The sequence below is a fragment of the Corvus kubaryi genome, unplaced genomic scaffold (genome assembly GCF_017639235.1).
Source record: "Corvus kubaryi isolate FWS band 111438036 unplaced genomic scaffold, C.kubaryi_AGA036_p1.0 37385, whole genome shotgun sequence".
Lineage (NCBI taxonomy): Eukaryota > Metazoa > Chordata > Aves > Passeriformes > Corvidae > Corvus > Corvus kubaryi.
The window spans coordinates 32,897,913-32,918,637 of NW_024581127.1; the positions used below are offsets into that span (position 1 = coordinate 32,897,913).

Consider the following 20,725-nt stretch of genomic DNA (forward strand, 5'->3'; position numbering starts at 1 on the left):
CCGAGAGCAACAAAAGCCCTTTTCTAGGAGCAGGAAGGTGATTTTAAAGCCCAGTGTATGTTTCACCTGCTTTTCTGTAGCAGATCCATCAGAATAAAAATTAAAACTCAGAGCAACGTAGGAGCCATATACACAGTTTTACAACTAAAAGCACTTCATTCAAGAAATAAGATAATAAACGAGTTTAGAACTGATAGAAAACTCAGTGCAATTTCTAACCACCAGGAAAAAGACATTTTGCAATAAATATAAAAATCACTATTCTTAAAAAGTTTCAATACCTCCAACACATATACAATCTCCCTTGAAAAATAACTGTTTCAAAAGACTGATTGAAAGGGTTTATATCCATTACAATGTAATGATTTAAGGATATTTAAATTTAAAATATTAAATCCATAGAAAAATAAAATTCAATCAAAGGGATGCAAAGAAATTTTATAACCTTATTTGTAGCTTAATTTTTATCTGTTATATATTGTCCCAAAAACTGGGAATGAAAACTTTCAAGAGATTTGAAAGTACAAAACAATTCAAAAAAACAAGAGGCGTAAAAGTAAAATTATAAAACAATATGAATAAGAAAAAGAACATTTTGGTGACTATTTAGACTGCTTCTTAAAAAAGAGAAAAAGCCATTTTTTTCCAAAAAAAAGGAACAAGCACTGTATGTTACTGATGGTTTTGTCCATTGCTTGGTAAAGTAATATTCAACCTGAGTTTGAGTCAACGTATTTCCACTTGGTTGTGCTTTGGGAGTCACCAAGGCAAAAAGCATTCCAAATTTACTGCTGTTTTACCTATTCTGTAATTCTTTTTGACAGCTGCATTCCTTGCAATTAACGTGGTTTGACTTTGAACTTAATATTCATCCAGGGGTTTGCAGACATGAAAACATCTCTCTTTAAGCAAGTTTCTCACTTGCAGGACTTAAAGAGAGCAGCACAATTCTCCCAAAGAAGAGAGGGGTGCAGGGAGCCCCTGACTCAAAAGCAAGATTCCCTTTTTCACATTATCACCTTTTCTAGGATGAAATTGGAGTCCAGATGCAATGATCATCTGAAGAAGATAAACCAAGCAACCCCAGGCTACAGCCAGCAGCAGGAACCCGAGGCAGGTATGTAACGGCAAATAATGCTTAATAATGAGCTGTACATCACTCCAGTAGGGTTGTAAGAATCAATACTCCCAACAGCCTACTTGATCTGAAATATATTTTCCCACAGAGATTGGAATTGCTTCTTCTTCAGTTCTATTTTTCTTGCCTGTAGTTTTCTTTGTAGGAAAACTGAGGAAATGGCTGAGGAACCATGTAAAGAAAATTTAGAACTGGGAAAGGATAACAAACTACTGAGATCAGATTTTAACACCAGGATTGCATTCAGAGCACATGGAAATTACATTCAAACACTGTACAAAAGTTAAATGAGCTGTACACCTCAGTACCAACTGCTTTGTATTTCATTATTTTCAGGACTACTACATGCAGAGCCAAAATAAATTTACTTGAGATATTGCTAAAACTTAGTGATGCATCTTAAAGAAAGCAAAACTTTTATATTCTTTGATATGTGTACAATGTTTAAAAAGAACACCAGGTCCCCAAATGTCATCAGTTGTCTATATACAAATAACAGGGTTAAATCCAGGCCCTTTTAACAGTGACAGCACTCACCGCTGACACTCCCCAGCATGCAGAATTAAATCTTCATTGTTCCTGGCACTGATGGTCAACTCATGCTCTGTTGAATTGAAGACATCAAGAAGGAGGTGACACTGCCGGGTGCTGTTTAGATAGAGGGGAAAAAGCACAATTTCAATGATGATATTATTGTATGTCTATCAAAATTAATATTTATACATGGATATAAATATATATGCAAAAAATACACACATTCACATACAGGTTTTATTTCCTACTCCAATAGTAAGAATATCCTTATCCGTTACTAAAACCACCTTTTTTAATAGCTGGTTGTTTTTGGCTTTTTTTAACTAAAACTAAGCAGAAGGGTACATCTTAAGGAGAAGTTCCATGACAATTCTGACCTGCACAATATCAAGATCCACAACATTTGATCACCTATCTATATTCTCACTTCACAGCTTTCACATCCACTTCTGTGGAAAAAGCCACAGAATTTTTCAGTTCTTTGAGCCTTTACATAAAAAAAAGAGTTGTATTATTTAAAATTACCTTGACATTACCCCTTTAAGAAACAAATTCACAAGCAAAAATTTTAATTGGTTTGGATTTATTGTCAAGGAGCAATTCCTTTTCCATGGCTTGTCTACAGACCAAAACAAGCTGTGAATTAGAGCACTTAACCTTGAGAAGAACTTCTCTGGGAGGGAGAACTCTCTCCCCTCTGTAAGACAGGCAAACACAGGCGCTTCTCACAAAAAAACTTAATATTTCTCAGCTACTATCCTTCAAATACAAATTTTCCCAGAGGGATTTGATGGAAATACACCAACTACATTACTGGTAACCCCAAAAAATAATGCAGACAAAGCTACAGAATAGAACTTACTGCAAAAGTTCATTCTAATAAACTTTTTAAGTAAAAATAATATTATTTTATAATGTTCACCAGTCTTATTAAGTTAATATTATTAAAATTAGCAATTTACTAATTTAGTTACTATTTAATACAATTACATGTTAATTTTTTCAATTAATGTTTTATTCAAATTAATATTTTGGAACATTTTATTCTAATTTACAACCTTTTCTTCCTTGTGAGACTAAGCAGAAATAGCAGCATTGGTGATAAAAATATAATACACATGAAAATTTATTGGAACCAGGTACCAAAATACCAAATACAATCAGACAGTTGCAAAAACACTTTATCAATCTACCTGAAATTCAGAACTTCCCAAGAAGCTACTGAACAACCCAGAAATATTCCAAAAAGGGAAGAAAGAAGAATATTGGTGAGGTGAGAGTTGTCAGAGCCATCCTTCAATGTACAAGTTCAAGCTACAGTTGAGTGTCTTGGGCAACCAAGAATACTTATTTAAATATTTCCATTTATTGCACAATAATTTACAATTGAACTGAAACACCATTCCAAAATTCATTAAACTCAGAGGTGCAGGAGTTTAAGAACTGTTCCGCTTTGGGAATAGATTCTCTGGTCCATAATACAACTCTCTTCTGAAAATCAGAGATGTCCCTTCCAGAGCACACACAAGAGGAAATGTTTTGCCAACCCCTGATTTGGGAACACTCCCAGGACAAGCCCAGGAGGTCAAGGTTTAGGTCACAAAGTGACAATAATGTCACCTGCAGCCAGGCACTGCGAGACAAGAAAGCACTGCTGGGGTCAGCACCATGTCTCTTAGAAAGAATAAAAAGCAAAAGTGGGGGTGGAGGCTTTTATATATATATTTTAAGAGATTTCTCTCTCTGTGTAAAACCCCAATGACTACTGAATATAGAGGGGGATGCAGGAAGGCAGCTGAGTGCCTGAAGCAAACATGTCAAAGCTCAAAAATTTAGAACAAATAAGGAGCCATGGCTCTTGTTAGAAACTTCCTTCCTTAGAACTCACAAGAAAGAAATAACTGGAAGGGCAGGACTTGAGTCAGTTACCAGAAAGGAATGGAAAAGAAAAGGGGGTAAAGCTTTTATCAGCTTCTCTCTCATCACTGGGAGAGTGGGAGAGACCTGTGAAGTCTCAGACAACCTCTGCATCTCCAGTAGATACAACGTGATGATCTGGAAGAGAAACTTCCAGTGTAAATGAAGTTTAAAAAACTTAATATGGAAGGAATTTTCTATTTCTGCCACAGTAAACCCAGACAAAAAACATGCAAGCCTCCTGCAATATCTTCTGGCAGCAGAGCCAAAGTTTTGCAAATAAAACAATTCCTGCCACAAAGGAGCTGCACAAGCAGCTGCCCTTCAGGACTAAACAAGATCACTAATATTAAAAATTCCCAAATATGAATTCTTGAAAATTATTTATCATCATGACATTTATTTCCTTCTCTTCCAACAGTACAAAAAATAGACATGTAGGAGAAATCATTCTTTCCCTGTCAATTTTAAGTTAATTCTCCAGGGAAATCTTTAAGTTAAAAAAAATATAAAACTCGAAGTTCCAGAATTATTACAGTACCTTGAAAACTTAGAAGAATCAGATATTAGTGTGAAAAAAATGGAAGTAACATTAAGACTGTAGAAAAAGATAGCACTAGATCTTCAGAGTAAATACAGGACAGTTTCAAAGAGACTATTACAGCAACAAAAACCAAACACAAATAAAGGTTACAAAAAATTTTTAATTTAAACAGCAAGCTTCAAACAGAAGCTGCATCTAAGTAAGGCAACCAAGAAAGCAAAAGCTCTGGAAAATCACACATATTGTCAAAATAAAGATTAAAAAAAGAAAAAGAAACACACAAATTGTTAAAGAAGAATTTGCTGAAAACCTGAGAACTAGCAGGATTTTTTTTTAACATGCTGCAATCAGTAGGACTGTGTAGAACTCATGATGCTGAGTTATGAAGGTTCCAGGAAAACAAAGAATTAATAAGAAAACCAAATAATTGATATCAATTTTCTCTCCAGAAGAACATACATAAGGCCATCCTTTGCAAGACAGAAATTAAAGAACCTATTTCCGTGTCTGTAAAGGAGATTTGAGAGGCAAATCATGTTCATGTAAGTGTGATAAAGGAACTCCAGTGAGATTTTGCTGAACCCCTATTTTAAGTGCAGTCAGAAATGTGTTGCTTAAACCAAGCTCTTTACCAGAAAATTTGAAACATCAAATTGTTTTAAGGATTTTAAGGCAATTCACCAAATCTTAGGCTACTAGTGGTGACCTCAGCACTATGTAAATCACTTTTTTTGAAGTCTGCCAGCTTAAAAAAAAAAAAAATTAAACCACTCAAAATAATAAATGGATCTGAAGTTGATTAAATTATATACCATAATGGCCTATACATGTTTGAGAGAGAAACACCAGTCATAAGCCAGAGATTTATCGAACTGGGAAAGACTTGCCCACATGTACACAATTTCTTCTCCCTTTCCCAAACTATCCACCACCATGCCACAGTTTACACTAAATATTTATTTGAGGAGGGTAGATTTTGACTCCTCTAAGTTTAGTCAAGTAGGTGTTAGTTACCATTCATCCCAGGGAAGGCAGAGAACACCATCTCCCACATTTCGCACATTGTGAAGGGTCACCAGTGGCTCCCCAGTCTTTTCTTAGGGGTTATTTCACTGTTACCAGCTCCTTTTGAGGGTTTGGATTGAACACATCCAGAAAAGTCAGTTTGTGTTTGGGTGGGGTGGGTTTGTGGTTTAGTATCAAACACACAACGTGAAACCATCATCAGCTGTGCTGGACCATGTACAGACACCAGGATGCAGAACAAACGTTCTTGAAAGGGTTTGACTCTTCTTCCCATCTAATGGAAAGGAAATAAGTCTGGGTCCAATAAATTAAGCCTACTGAAAATCACAGCACCCAAACATTTTTCCATTTTGATAATCTTCCTTATATGGTCATGATGTTTGCTTTTGAAAAATCTTCCATAAACGTCATGTTCAAGATTTTCTTTTACAAGTGAGACAAAACTGCAGAAGGTTGTACAGGTGAAAACCAGAATTACAAGGTAATATTTTCAGCAGATTGATTTATCATCTGAACATCTCAGAATAACAAGCAAATTTAAGTCAATACTGATACTAAAAAAAATTAAGGAACTTTTTTTTTAATTGAAAATTGAGTTAATTCAACAGTGTCTTAGAGATTTAGTATAGAAATGAATTTCTCTTATCATCTACTGCAGAACTGAGAATATAGAACAAGCAAAAGTCAGCAGCAAAATGAATCATGCTGTATTTTTAAAATCTTACAATGCCAGTTATGGTTCCAAAAACAGGCACAAAACTGGGGCCATGGGAACTTCAGGCAAATGACAATGACACTGTGATCTAGAAATCTCTTTCAGGAGGATTGTGATTACTTGAAATGACAGCAGAGGATATTCTTCAGTAACACTGAACGCAGAATTAAACCCCAAATGCAGCTGCAATGATGGCTCACTTCAGTGAAAAATCTCTCTGCAGTTCAGTCTCTAGCTTAGTTTTAAAGTCACTTTAAACAAGAAACTCTCAGGGGGGTTGGTAAGTTTTCTGCATCCTGACTCATCTCACTTTCCCATCAACTGAAATCATGGAGTATTTTCATATCCACGGGGGTTTTTGGTGGTTTTGGGGTTGTTTTTGCTTCTCATCTGTTTTCTTTGAACAGCCATCATTACTCAGAATTGGACACAGACAGGGAAGAGAAGCTTTGGCTCTGATGACAGTGGTGTGACACATGACAACCCTGTCCTCCAAAATCCACTGACCAACACAAAGAGCAACACAGCAGAACAACAACCTACAGTACCTCTGTTGGTGCTGTTGTGTCTTCAATAGGGTCTTCTTTAATGTAATGTTTAATAAATGATCTAAAAATGAAGTTCTCAAGATTAACTTCAGATGATTAAGTCAGTTTATCCACCTTACTGGCAAAAGGTCTTTTCACATATTCCAAGAAGCGTCCTCATCTGACTTCTCCCAGTTGTAAACCTTTTCACTTATGCTAAATATTCCCAGCACATCTATAAATATTTGCAGATTTATGTTCTCACATCTTCATATGACAAACCATACATATTTAACATTTTGATCTCAAAAATCAATTCTCTCAATCTGCAAGCTACTTTTTGCTGCTCTTTCATGAACTCGCTGCAGTGTTACACCATTAGCAGAAGTTAAATACCTCTGATTACCAAGATAATTTAACTATTGGGTGTAACCTCCCACGCGTCATGAGTTACCACTCAGTAAAATCTATATTGAGCTCAATAATGTATAAATAAGGAATATATTTTAGAATGACATCCAGTCCTGAGAACATTGATATAAATCCAATGCTTGACAGATTTTCCTAATGATTTGTCAGTTTAATTGCACCAAATGAGAGCACTATTTGCTTTATTTAGTTGAATTTGCCTGGTTCCCATTTTGACTGACTTTTAGTATTAATATTTTTCATTAACAAAACAGTGAATTTAATACTAATTATTTTCTCCATGTAGAAACAGCAGATCACTTCAAACAGGTCATATCTTAAGTCTTCCTCCAAACTAAACATCTTGCTCTTCAAGCACCCAAACAAAAGAGGTTTTTCTCCACCCTTCAAAGCTCTATGACATTTTGAACACCAAAATACTGAGAAAGAGAAGACTATAAACTGCTGCCTATCAGTAGGTGGCTGATTGTCATTCTGAATGTAGCAAATGTGAACACTTAATTTAAAAATCTGGCTATATAAAACCAAGAAGGGTTTCAGAAAGTGCTACATAACTTCTTATCATGTAACAAACAGGTCTGTTAGAGCACAACTGAAGAAACAATTCTGTTTACTCTTTCCCTTGTATAATTTGTAAATATACAATAATCAGGATTACTGATCCAAACCTGATGTGCTGCGATTTACTGTAGCAAAAACAGGGGCAACCTTGGGAACTGGAATGGAAATTCTAAAAATTGTATCTGATTTCATTAAACCTCAAAGTTCTACCCACCCAGCTGAGGACCTCCTGAGAACCCTCAGCACAACCAAGATTGCTCTGTCTTCAAACACTCAGCGAAATCAAGTCGGAAAAAAATGCATCTTAACTTTATATACAAAACAATGAGAAATCTCAAACAAGGGAACACACTGCAGGTTCTGCTTTGAATTGATGCCTTCTTGACAAAACCAAATAATTTCATTTAATGATCTACATTAATGACACAAAGGAAAATTACCTTGAACCTATGGCTAGATGAATTGGCACTTTGAATTAACAGTGTTAACCTGCTACAATTCCTTTTTTTTTCCCTTTGACTCAAATACAAGAACAGAGTCTAAGGCTCAGCACTTGCCAGAAGAGATCTGCAGCTGATGTCTCAGCAGCTATATGGTGGTTTCAAGACAGAAAGTATTCTGCCCCACAAAAAAACTTAAAGATTAAAAAATTACCTTATCATCTTGAATTTGTAGAATTTACAGGTAAGAATATTATTACTTAACTGGATTCCCAACTTGGCTTAAAAGTGAAGGCACCATCCCTGAGGATTGACTTCATCTACAAATTCAGACTGTCTCACCACATTTGCAATAAACAAAATCAACATTTTCTGGCTTAGGCTCTCACTTAAGACACTTTTGTACTGATGGCACAGTGGCAAGGGACACAAGGCAACCAGCAGGCCCCTCACAACGTGCAGAGCACACCTTACTTGAATTCTTGTCAGACGTGCAGTATTTTTTCTGGCATTTTTTCATGCTCTTTTATAAAGGCAATAAGGAAGGACATTCAGTGTCCATGAAAACTGGCAGATAACACCTCTGAGAGAAACAACAGGTATAAAGAAGATTGTTCAACACAACCTAGGTAAGTTTCAACAGCAGACTTGCTTAGAGCTAACAGGATATCAAAATGAGGAGGAGAATCACACAAAACCATCAACAGAATGTATCCTTACACTGAACATTTGCATCCCATCTCCACTGGCAGTCTAGGATCAGATCATGGGATCCCCACCATCAGTCTGGAACCTGCTGGTAACTGCGCTGCTTGGAGGCCTGGAAGCACAGCAGTGTTTTGGGGCTAAGCCCTGGTAAGGAATCAATTGCCGTGGTATGGCCAATTACAGAAGACAATTAGTACAATTTTAATATACAGATGTATCTGCATTTTTGATAAATAAGTGGTTAAACAAGTAGATTCCTGAAGCCCTTCAAGACTTCATTGAGCTGCAGGACAGAGTGGGAGAACTCGCAACATTAACTCTTTATCTCTCACACCCCATTCCAGGGCTGCTTCCAACTCCTGTGTTTTTGGTGATGCCTCCTGGGACAATCCCCTCCCTGCACACATGAACAAGCAGAGCCAAGGATCACGGGTAACATGATCAGAGGGAATATTTCCCAGCACAAGGCTGCTCTGCCAGCTCCTCTGGATGTAGGCAGCAGACGGAGCACAGTGAAGGACCTTGGAGCAGATGAAGCCCTTCACTGACAGAACATCATGTGCCCCAACAGCAGGGCTGAGATCTGAACCAGAATTAGGTGTGGGGAGAGCTGAGATCTGAACCAGAATCAGGCCACAGATCAGGCACTGCAGCTGCATCCAACCCATCTCAACACCCCCACAGACCAGCACAAAGGTTAAAAGGCTCTGTTGTCATGATATAAACTTAACTGAAGATCTGCTGGAGATGTGGTTAATGAAACTTCTCCCCATGAGGCAGGAGCTTGTGCATGAGTCAACGATATAATTTTGCTTAGATATTTAAAAAACCAGAACCCAAGCCCAAATCCCCAGTTGTTTCATTGATATTTCCCATGCATTTCTGCTCAAGCAGCTAAATAGAAGAAATACCAATTAAGTTTGGAAGACTTTTACATAAACCACAATCTTAATGTTACAATGGGGGGTGAAGTGTTTTCATTAACGTTTTTCCTGAGGTTTTTTTCACTAAAGGCCTAAGGGAAGAATCAATGCTCTAAGTTATTTTAGTTTGCTTTGACTTTTTAAGCCCAGGAGTTAGTAACCTAATGTTTCTTACTTTTGTGGGGGAAAAAATGTAAAATAAAAAAATAAAATGAAAAAGAAAAGGAAAAAATTTAAGCCAGATAATGAAAACAATGACAACTTCCATTCTGAAATGACAGCTAAGGAGGTAAATGATAAAATACAATTTCTTGTAATGACTAAACAAAAACAGCCCAGCACCTAAGACAGTATTTAAGAAATGAAGTCTCAGTTGTAAATCAAAAGGAAACCAGATCTGAGTTTTTACAAGAGCAAGCAAAAGTAAAAAAAAAAAAAAAACCACAAACAAACAACTTATAATTTGCTGTCATTGTGTATCAGACATTGGCAGAGATGATCAACAGTAAAAAATTAAACTTTTTTTCCTCTAATGATGAACAGTTACCCTTAGCAGATTGGGATACACATTTCTGGCATTTTTTCACTAAATGATAATATCAAATGCCATGACTTCTCCTTCCAGTGGAGAATCTGCACAGGGATGCAAGAGCAAAGGAACAGTGTTACAGATCACTAAAGCCAATGGCATGGAACAAGCAGGAAGAGATAAGAACACCAAAATGCACTCATGACTTAGCAAACAATATATACCTGAAGTAACAACAACAACAACAACAAAGCCTTTTGACAGGTCTAGCAAGAAAACATTTCTGAGAGAAATGTAAATATTACAGTCTTTTTCTCCAGCTCAGTAAAGCTTTTAGGCACCCTTAAAAGCAGCCACATCTTTAACTACATCTCCAGTCAGCAAACTACTGAAAGTTTCCACTGACTTAACTGCTGAACAGAGTGATGAACAGGCAAAGGATGAAGCAAACACACACAGTGTGAGCTGAAGCACTTGGCTGAATTGGAGCCACTAAATATAGCTCCAGCTGCCGCATGATGTGGGAAACTGTGCCCTGCTGAACACAGAAACTCTGCCTTTGAATTAGCACCTCCATCTATTTTTAAAGATTTCAGGATTAAATACTTGCTCCACATCATGAACTCCTGAGAGCGGACTGACAAGGCAGGGGTAGGATAACCTTGTCCTACACAAAACATAGCTGGGGAAGCCAAGCACAAAAGGCCAACATCCCAACAAGGGGGAGTCAAAAAAAACCCATCAGGTTGCATTTGAAGCTTTTATGGAAGGTTTGCAGCTTCACACCCGATCCACCCTGTAACTATAAGGAATTGCAGTGAACCATAGAGCAGTCTATTAAATTAAACCATTAAAAACACACATTTTGAGAGTATGGAGAGCTTTTTTGACACTGAATGGAGGGGACTATGCATTCAAATAATAAATGAAACCCAGTTATTTTAACCTGTATGATGATTCTTCTTGAAAACTATTTCAAGTTGATGCTGTGGTGCTTCCAGGTTGTTCAAGAGAGATCACTTATTCAATCTCGAAAACCTTACAAATGCTGAAGAATGTGCCATTGCAGGGATGAGACTCTGGACATCATTAAAAAGGGGCCCAGGATTTTGCAAACAGTTGTTCTGGATACCATGTTCTGACTTTGCCAAGCAGCATTAAATTTGCTTTACTTGACCAGTTCCTAAAATAATAAAACCATGCCTATTATGTTACACTTTCAAGCAGCAAAATGCTCAAGAAACTTGCTTACTAATAGAGCCATATGGTTTTACAAGAGCAGGACACAAATGCCTCACTAAAAATAATCCTCTTTGTCTCATTTTTTAACATTTTCTTAAAGAACTGTTGCAGCGTTTCACAATCTTTGCCTAACCTAAAATTCCCTTGCTATTTGCAAAGGTCATTATTTCCTGTATCACCTGTGGTGAAAAACAGAATCCCATTCTTCTTGGCAGTGCCATGATTACAAACTCCACTCCCTTGTCAGTCATCTTTCCTTCACCAAGACCAGCAGTTTCTTTAAATGTATGTTTTAACATAAGTCCCATCTTATCACTCTTCCTGTTCCTGACTCTCCAACTTCTCTTCATGTTGAAGCCTAAAAACTTTCCTTGAGGCTTTAATTCTTCTGCTCACAGCCCTGTTTTTCAGGCTATGTTGCTGCCACAGGCTGTCCATCCATCCCTGGACATTTTTGCCATGGTATGATACTGGTGACTGAATTCTTTCCCTTGAAAATTAAATATTCACCCAGTATCTCCTAGACTGGCATTTCCTTCTTGCCCATCTTCAGATTTCTGAAGTCTGTCATGAAACGGTCCCAGCCCAGTAGGAATCTCTTGAATAATTAAGTTCCCTCTCAACTATTATTATTATTATTATTAGTGTTGCAATACATAACTGCATTGAAATAATCTCAGAATTTAAATCAAACCAAATTCTTGCTCCCATTGTACACAGAGGGGTTTTTTTACAATAATCCTACTAATTATTAAAATTGATTGCACTCAGTGGCTGACGAATTTTATTCAAATTTTGTCATCACGTTTGACCACCATCAAGTGTTGCCTTGTTTTTTAACCTTCACTATGATATGTGAAATTGCTCTGTGGTTTACAAGAGAAAACAAGCACCAAAGCAGAGTCTGGTCACAATTTATTCATCACATCATTCACACCTGCATTTTGGGTAAGATTCTGTTATACAAACACCAAACTCTGTAATGCACAACACACCACAACTGCTAAGAGATACAGAAAAAATGTAATCAAACTGTACCATAAACATGAGATATCCTGTCCCTGCTAAAATAAATCATCAGGAGAAAATGTTTGAAGCTCAGAAACTGTTGAATGAACATGAATTGCTCCAATAAACTCCTCAATGAGAAATTTTGAAAATTTCTTCATGTAATTCTTTACCTACATGTTGCTGATGATACTGAAAATGTTTCCAATATGGTTCAATAGAACAGAGACAATGAGTGAGATTTCAAGAGTCAAGGCAAGGCTCACCTTGTTGCTGGCAGGGTACTGATGCGAGTGAAGAAAACAGAGGGCTCCACCTCTACATGGAGGCCCAGGGCAAGGTTCCTGTAATATCCTTCAGCATGTCCTGGTCCACCAGAGTACTTGAAATTCAAAATGGCTTCCAGTGTCTAGAGACATAAAAGTCAATACCTTGTTAGCTGTTTTTCACTACGGTGCATTTCACAAGTTCAATTAAATTTGGCCACAGAAGTGATTTGCAAATTTGCTTTCCTAACCCATCCGTTCTGTTATCTCAGGAAAAAAGGCAATCTAACAAATAACTGCAGCTTAGGCAAAGAGTTGCCTAATCCTTTTAAAAACTAGAGTGCAGCACAAAGTCAGCTGGACTTCCCTTTACATAATTCCTCCCCATACCACATTCAACACTGAAAAAAATCAAGATCTTATAATTGCTTAGAAGACTTTAGTGTTTATGAAATGCTGCACTCTTTCATACTGTTGAAAAATATTCACCACTTCATGATCTGTAAAATCAAATGAAAAAGCTTCAAAGTTTGGGGGCAGATAAAGATCACATAAAACTAAAAGAATGGTCTCTCAACAAGTCACTGCAAACTTACTTCATCTCCATGAACTAACAGATTAAAACAACACCTAACTGCATGCACCTTGTCTTTCTTTGTGTTCGTTTTATAGGAAATGGCTGGTTAGTAAATATTAAAAATGAGGGTGATTCTCTAGCATGACTCTTATGCACGTGTTGCTCTCAGCAGCCCTGAGCCTTTACTTCTCTGAGGAAATTTGGGCTTTGTGTCTTTCCCCTCAATGAACAGCATAGGAGAAGCTTCCCAGCATGGTTCCCATGTCATCATCAGTGTTCAAGCTCAGAACAACCCTTTGACTGATCCAAACAGATTATTCATGACCTCGTCTTTCATTATGTTCCTGAAATACAATTTGCTGGAAGCAAGGTGAGAACTTGGGAAGTGTCACTGGATTTTTTTTTCCTCAGTTTTTATTCTAGTCCTTGGGCAGCTGCTATGGCCACATCTCAGAGCCAGGCAGAGGTAGAGCCAGCCCTGCACCCAAACATGGACATAACATACTATGCTGAAGCCTAGATCTGGAAGCACAGACACTTCCTAAAAGGGTTCAGAAACAACACCAATTTCATCTTTGTTTGGCTTTTAGCTCATTCTTCATAAAAAAAGGCAAAAAAATGCCAACCCTCAAATCAACAACTTATCCAGGAAAGAAAATCTATTTAACAGACACCATCAACCCTCAGATAGGTAAAAGCACTCTGCCTCTCAAGAAGATTTACAAAAAATTTGTGAGACCTGTTAGGTTTTTTTCATAAGCTTTAAGGAACAAGCTAAGGATTTTACAAAAAAAAGCCATTTCTGTTTGATACCATCCTAAGTCTGGCCGAAGGAAAAGAAACAGAGACAGAATCACTTTCTTCAAATAACCACAATCCAGTGATTTAAAGAATACCAAAATCAAGAGTTTAATGTTTTGCTGCATGTGTGCACTTATCTGTTCTGCCTATTTCCAACTCGCTTTTAAGTGGGCTAATTTTAATTCTTAATTTAGTTTCATTAAAATTCATGAGAGTCATATTACAATACAAATAAAACCCTTCACTGGGCACTCTGGACATACCCATCTACTCTGTTTATGTCAATTCCTAATTTGTAGTTAATGAACTCAAGTTTATGTTATGTCAGGAGAGCTAATCAATATTAAAGACAAAAATAAAAAAGCACAAATCCATTCAAAACATACTTCATCCTAATTAACCAGCTGGACCATTTCATAAAAATCAGAGCCAGGCTCTGTAAGTGCAGGGATCTGACACTACTTACATTGCAATGTGAGAATGGACTTCAATTTCAATTAGGACACTGTGAAAACTCTATGCATGTTCTGTATCATTGCTGTAATGTTCACAGTGTCCTGCTGGGAAAAGCTCCGTGGTTCACTCTACACGGGACCGTGGCACAAAGCTGCTCTATCAGGCCCAGCCCCATGTCATTACAGGTAAACACATAACACATTTGAGCTTGAAATGTCACAGAGCATCACTGTTTCAGATTCAAAACCACCTTCCATCCTATACCAAGTGAAAAACCTCCAGAAAAAAGGCTAAAAATACAACCATTATGTGCCACTGATGAGCAGGAGAGTTTAACTGCACCTTCATAATCTTGGTCCCTGTTGCAGTGGGGAATTTGCAAGAGAAACCCTGCTGATGATGCTGTGTCTCCCCAAACCCCACGGGAGAGAACAGGGAAGAGGAAACCCAACCATATTCCATTAATCCAGACAGCAGCAGGACATCCCTTCCCACCCAAAATGTCAGATCTAACTAGGCACATTTAACACTGAGGAGACAAGAGATTCTGAGAACTGCAGCACACCCAAACCTCTGTTCTTTCTATGGCCATCATGATTTGCTGGAGCCTATGAATGTGCACATGCACACAAAGAAAAAACATCAGGCAGACTTTACATCAGGACTGTAGATAGATGTGTAGGGGTGGCACATGACTGAACAAAATGATTTTTCTTCAGGAGCCTTCAGGTGACTAGAGAAAGTTTTATTGCTTAGGATTTATGTAATATGAACAGAAAAAAAATTTTTAAAAAACCCATAACAACAACAAATTCAATCTCCTTTAAAACCTCAAAAACTACTTCACCTGTAACATGAAAGATTGATTTTCTATCTCTATGATAGAAAAAAAGAAATCCTACACCTTTCATAAACTTACAAATTTAAAATAATTTACCACTCTCTCCCACAGCACCTGCAGAGAACGGCCCAAATGCTACTTAAATAACGTCGTATCCTCACTCCCTGTCAAACCTACACAAATCACAGCCTGAGCTGCAGATTCTCTTCATCCTCACAAATCCCAATAGCATCTCTTAGATTGCTCCAAATTGCATCACTGCAGACTGAGAATGAGATGGCAGGATGTCCCTGTGAACATCATTGTGCCTGCAGATGATCCATGAAAAAGAAAAGGAAGGAAGGATGGAGTACACCGGAGTCTCAGGGCAGGCAGGAAAAGAAGCCTGTTGGTAACTATTGAACACATCTGAAATTCAGAAACCTGTTGACTTGGGGGCATTCCTGTTTTTAAGGCACAGCTCCATTCTGGAAACTCAGAGTAAATATTTACTGCGATGGCTTTGGCTTGATAAATTTTTTATGATTTCATTGGTCCTTCCTTCTATTGATGAAGGAAAGGAAACAAAAGTGTTTCTGCATCTAAGTTCCAAATGAGACATTCTTAACCAACAGCACCCACTACCAATGATACCTAACAGAAATATTCCATAGATAAACTATGAAAAATTGCTGGTTTGGTTTTTCACGCATTTTGTCCTCAAACTATTTTCAGCATAGATCTGGCACCAGTTTGTTCATGGAAATCAATTCCAGAGTCACTTTCCTAATAAAATTTAAAGTAAAGTTAGAAAGGAATTGCTGTTTGATGCCACTAATGAAAAGCAAACCACTGGGCACTAAAGTTTCCTCATTCACTGGCAACAGACAGCACCCATCTGCCAACACCTCAGAGGTGACTCTGAGCAACAACACCTTTAATACTGATTTTTAATTGCCAATTCAATTGCAATCCACAGCTCAGAGCAAGTATTTCTACTGAACTACTACCGCAGTACTTCCTACCCAGAAGTAAAGAACAAAATCTAAAGAGAATTTCCATCTGATTCTACAGATTATTGCTGCTTATGAAGAAACTAGAACATTACTGACTGGGAACAGAAATCTCCAAAACAGGCAATGACAAAAGAAATAGAGAAATGAATGGGGGAAAAGCTGTGTGAAGGGCATTTCTTGTGCTGGGAAGAGAAATATGGAGCTCAGTCCTTTCTCTCTGCTTTTTCTCAAGTGAGGGATGGTTGACTGAATACCAGACTCAAGAAAATTTGCTACCCAAAAAGTGCTCAAAGTTTTATGTGAAGAATAACATTATTATAACTCAGGAAGTTTTCTTAGACCAAGAGCAAGTTAAGGAACTATAAATCAAGGATATAAGGGCCCACCTGCAGAGACGTAATCATTATATGCTCTATGTAAAGGAAAATAAAACTTCCATAGAAGAACACAAAGCATCACCTTAATTTAATATTAACAGCTCTCATAATCAGACCTTTTTTAAGAAAAAATCTTCAAAACATGAAAAGCATTTAAAAAGTAATTTTCTTTTAAACAAAAATAATTTAAAAGCAAGCTGTAAAAAAACTTTTAGAAACTGCTGAACAGCAAAACTAGAAATAATTAACAAAGAAACCACCGATAGTGATAATTATATACACAGTGCATGAATTAGTACTCAGGAAACTCAAATTGATAGTAATATATTGTAAATGAGCAAACAATCAATAAAATGTTCATTTAATTTCCTCATTTCTGATGAAAATTACTTTTATACATCTTAATTTTGGGTTTTGTAAAATTTACTGACTTGGAAACAGTTCAGATGAAAAGCTCCTGGCTTGAATTCCTACATTATCTATTTTGCTTAGTCAATTTCTTCCCTTATTCTTTGCTTCTTTATCTCTAAACAATTTTACTGGCAATAATTGACTTTATTCCTGTGTGTACCTTGCTACTGGAAGAACCAGAAGATTCTGGTTTTTTGATTTTTTTTTTCTTGGAGTATCCCATCACCCCACATCCTGCTGTCTGTGTTTCAGAGAGCCAGGCAAGATTTTGGCCTCAATTTTTTTCCAAACTGAAAAATAATTTTTGAAATATTTATTATCGGTGTTTTCTGTAATTAAATTAACAAATCATAATTTGTGAGCAAGGCTCACTACATTGTGTTTTCAGGTGTTTTCTAAATTCCCTTAGTATAGTAAAAATGACACTCAGTAGATCTCAGCATTTCATACAAGATGAAATGTCAGTGCTACAGGCAGTTTGCTCCTGAGGAACTGCAGACGCTGACTGCAGTAAGGCTAAAGAAATACCAAACTGAACCACTGCAGCCTCCTCTTTAAATTCATAACACTTAAAAACTAAAACCTAAGGGAAGAAATCAGGATGAAGACCAGACTCAAAAATACAGAAATTCGCAATAGAATCTATCCATTTTAGCTTCCAAATGGCTTACAGAAGACAATTCTCATTAATGAGTATAATTTCTCATGTGATTACGGCTCAAAATTTGAAAAAGAATTTATTCTAAGTGGGTAAGCTTCAAATACACCTTCCTTTGGAAAAACAAACAATTATAGATTACTTTCCCAACTGTAAACTTGATTTATTCCCAAATCCTATCCTGCTCCTGATCTGTTTCTTACCCAAATTTTCATTAACAGTACTACACACATTCCTGAGTGTTTAGCCATTCTTGCTGACTTTAGCCCCTTTTCTCACCTGTTGTCTTTTGTTTTCTGGTTTGTTTGGGTGTGGGAATTTTTTCTTTAAACTTAATATAAACCCCAGTTTTGTTAAATTTTCTCTGCCTCCCTCCCTCATTCCTCTCCTTCTCTGACCATTCTACTCCCATACTCAATTCTAACCAGCAATCAGTAAAATCCTCATCAGTAAAAAAAGAGAAATTTAAATGTGCTACTTCATCAGTTTCATCTCGCAAAAGGCACCAGAGGATCTGTCTCAACAAAATAAATTTCTCCATTTATTCTGCAGTGTGGAATGCTTAAAATCTTTAAAGCGCTTTATGTAAATAAATAATGGATCAGGAATTTCATCTGCCTGGCTGTAACTAATTAAGTTATCTGGCAGTTACAAGGAGAAAGTGAATTTCTGCAATTAACCACACTCTTTTCAAGGGCAGCAGGTGACCCTGGGAATGCCCAAGCTCCTGACAACAGCAGAGATGGCCCCAAAAACATGCAGTACTGGATCAATCCCAAAAAGGTCCAGTCTTGCAAGCTGCAAGATTTTAATCCAAGCATGTGGGATATGCTGGTCCAGCAACCTGTTTCAGACACAAATACAGGGCATGGGACCCAGTTAAATCTTTTTTTTAAGGAAAAGACCAAAAGGTGAGCATTGGGAAGGAAATGGAGATGCCTGGATAGCTGAAACCAAGGAAGGTGAGACTCAAATACATCAAGCTTCCACTTTGTAGCAACCTGTGAACACGAAGACTGTGTCTGTGTTTAGCATTGATCTCAAAGTCCAGTCCTGACATTTGGAAACGCACACAGCTCTGCCTGAGCATTCACCTGGCTATCAAAATTAACATAGGTTAGCACTTTCTTGAGCTTTCATTTGTAATAGTCTAACAAAAAAATACTTGTCATTTTTGCTTCTTCCTCTCATCATTGAGTCTACAGCCCACAGTTCCACAAGGTAACATGACAAAGGATAAAGCTTGTACAAAAAAAGAGGCGTAAATGATAAATTTGTGTAAAAAGAATGAGGCTTAACAGCAGTGTTGGGAGAAGCAACTGGTGCCTCTATGTCCATGGGCTGAACATCCTCCTGCCCACATGTTCTCAGAAGGATAAAAGGAAAAAAAAACACTCCCACACTGCTGAAGAAGAAAAGCAGAGACACTTCTGCCTAACTTCAAATTCTCTAATTCTCCTTGGGAGGACAAAAATCCTCAGTCTAATAGGAAAAACATCCTCCAGTTAAATGACAGTAGCATCAAGTCTTTACTACTCCCTAAGGAAAGAACAGCACTACTGGAATCTGTGGTTTTGAGATACACACAGCTCCTTAGCACCAAGTCTCTGGACCAGTCTCCTGCTGCTAAACTCAGTCCCAAAGGACTTGGATATTTATATCCTCAAAGCTTCTTCCATGCAGGAATTCACATCACTCCTTCACACTCAGACCTTCCTTTACTAGAAATGCTGATATTGAAAGGACATTTGGGAGGAGAAGTGGAGTTTATCAGTTGTGATGAGGAGAGAATCAAGCCTTTACACCAGGGTTAATTCAAGGTGAGTATTATTTCAAAACTGAAAATAAATTGGCTCTCTCTAATGTCTTTAGTGTCTGGCACAATCGTAGGCTGCCCAAGAAAGGTCCATGTTAAGAAATGAAGATTAGAATTTGACTACATCAACAAATATATATGAAGTTTTCTGCCTGTAGAAAACACTACCTCATTATTATTTAAAAGAAGAAATTATATAATAAATTGAATTTTTACATGAAAATAATTGGTGGAATAAGTGCACAGTGATATCATAGAATCACAGATTCACTTAGGTTGGAAAAGGTTTCCAAGATCATCAAGTCCAACCATGGACATGAGACTGGCAGGAAGGGATCTATTTGCTTTGCAGAAAGAGATTTATTCGTTGCACGCTCACTGGACAATATCAGTGTCTTCACTCATGGCTAACCTGTCTGATTTCCTGATACACAAAATGTCCTTTAGGGTTTCACATTTTCATAAATGATATGACTGTCCTCTTTTATTTTTTCTGATAAAACATAAATTCTGTGGTTTTAAAGAGAAATTCAACACACAAGTAAAGGCAGAAAGCACCTACACATTTCTCTGCATGCCAGTCCTGAAGCAAATCTGAATCTACTGGAATGCTTCATTGATCAAGATAGAATTCCTAATTTTCCCCAAGCAAGAAAAGGAGACTCTCCCTGTAGATATTGTCCCTTATAGCACCAAATAGCGCCGTAATTGATAGCAGGAGCCCTGATACATGCATTATAAAAAGGATATGCATATGTAATGATCTTGTAGTGCATATGTAATCATCCTCCAGGACCCAACTGCAGCACGCACTCTCCATGCTAATTTGTCTCCTCTGTATTCCATTAAAAATACACATGGCAACTACAAAAGCCAGGATAAAATTCTTAACAAGTGGTTAAGCAATGAAATAAATTGTGCCTCTGCAGCAGGTCAGACCTTTGTATGTACAAATACAAATACATACTTTGTATGTACAAAGCCCACATTGTCACTGCTGTTAAGCTTCTCTATCTGTGTAACACACAATTAAATGTAATTTTTAGCACCTGTGTTAACCAGGTGACTTTACACACCCGGTTTAGTGAACAAGGTGCCTGTTGTGTTGAGCTCTGGTGCAGTGTTACTCAGGTGCCCCCAGTACACATGGGCTTCCAGCAGCAATTCCTGCACCACACCACCTCATCCATCCACATTTCTGTCTAGTTAAACTCCTGAACAATGGAAGTGCTGCATCTCTTTGTAAAAATAGCACAATGGCAATGACAAGTAGCTGAAGCTACTAA

At 37.4% G+C, this 20,725-nt stretch overlaps 1 protein-coding gene across 8 annotated transcripts in view; it reads right to left on the reverse strand.

Annotated features, from left to right (window-relative positions):
- TRAPPC9 (trafficking protein particle complex subunit 9) overlaps positions 1–20,725 on the reverse strand; it is a 461,101-nt gene that overhangs the window by 292,572 nt on the left and 147,804 nt on the right. For all 8 annotated transcript variants that reach the window (XM_042036518.1, XM_042036517.1, XM_042036521.1 and 5 more), the window contains 2 exons: positions 12,508–12,650; positions 1,676–1,786 (listed from right to left, as the gene is read on the reverse strand). In XM_042036518.1, coding sequence (XP_041892452.1) covers positions 1,676–1,786; positions 12,508–12,650 — 254 coding nt within the window. The remainder of the gene's footprint in view (positions 1–1,675; positions 1,787–12,507; positions 12,651–20,725) is intronic.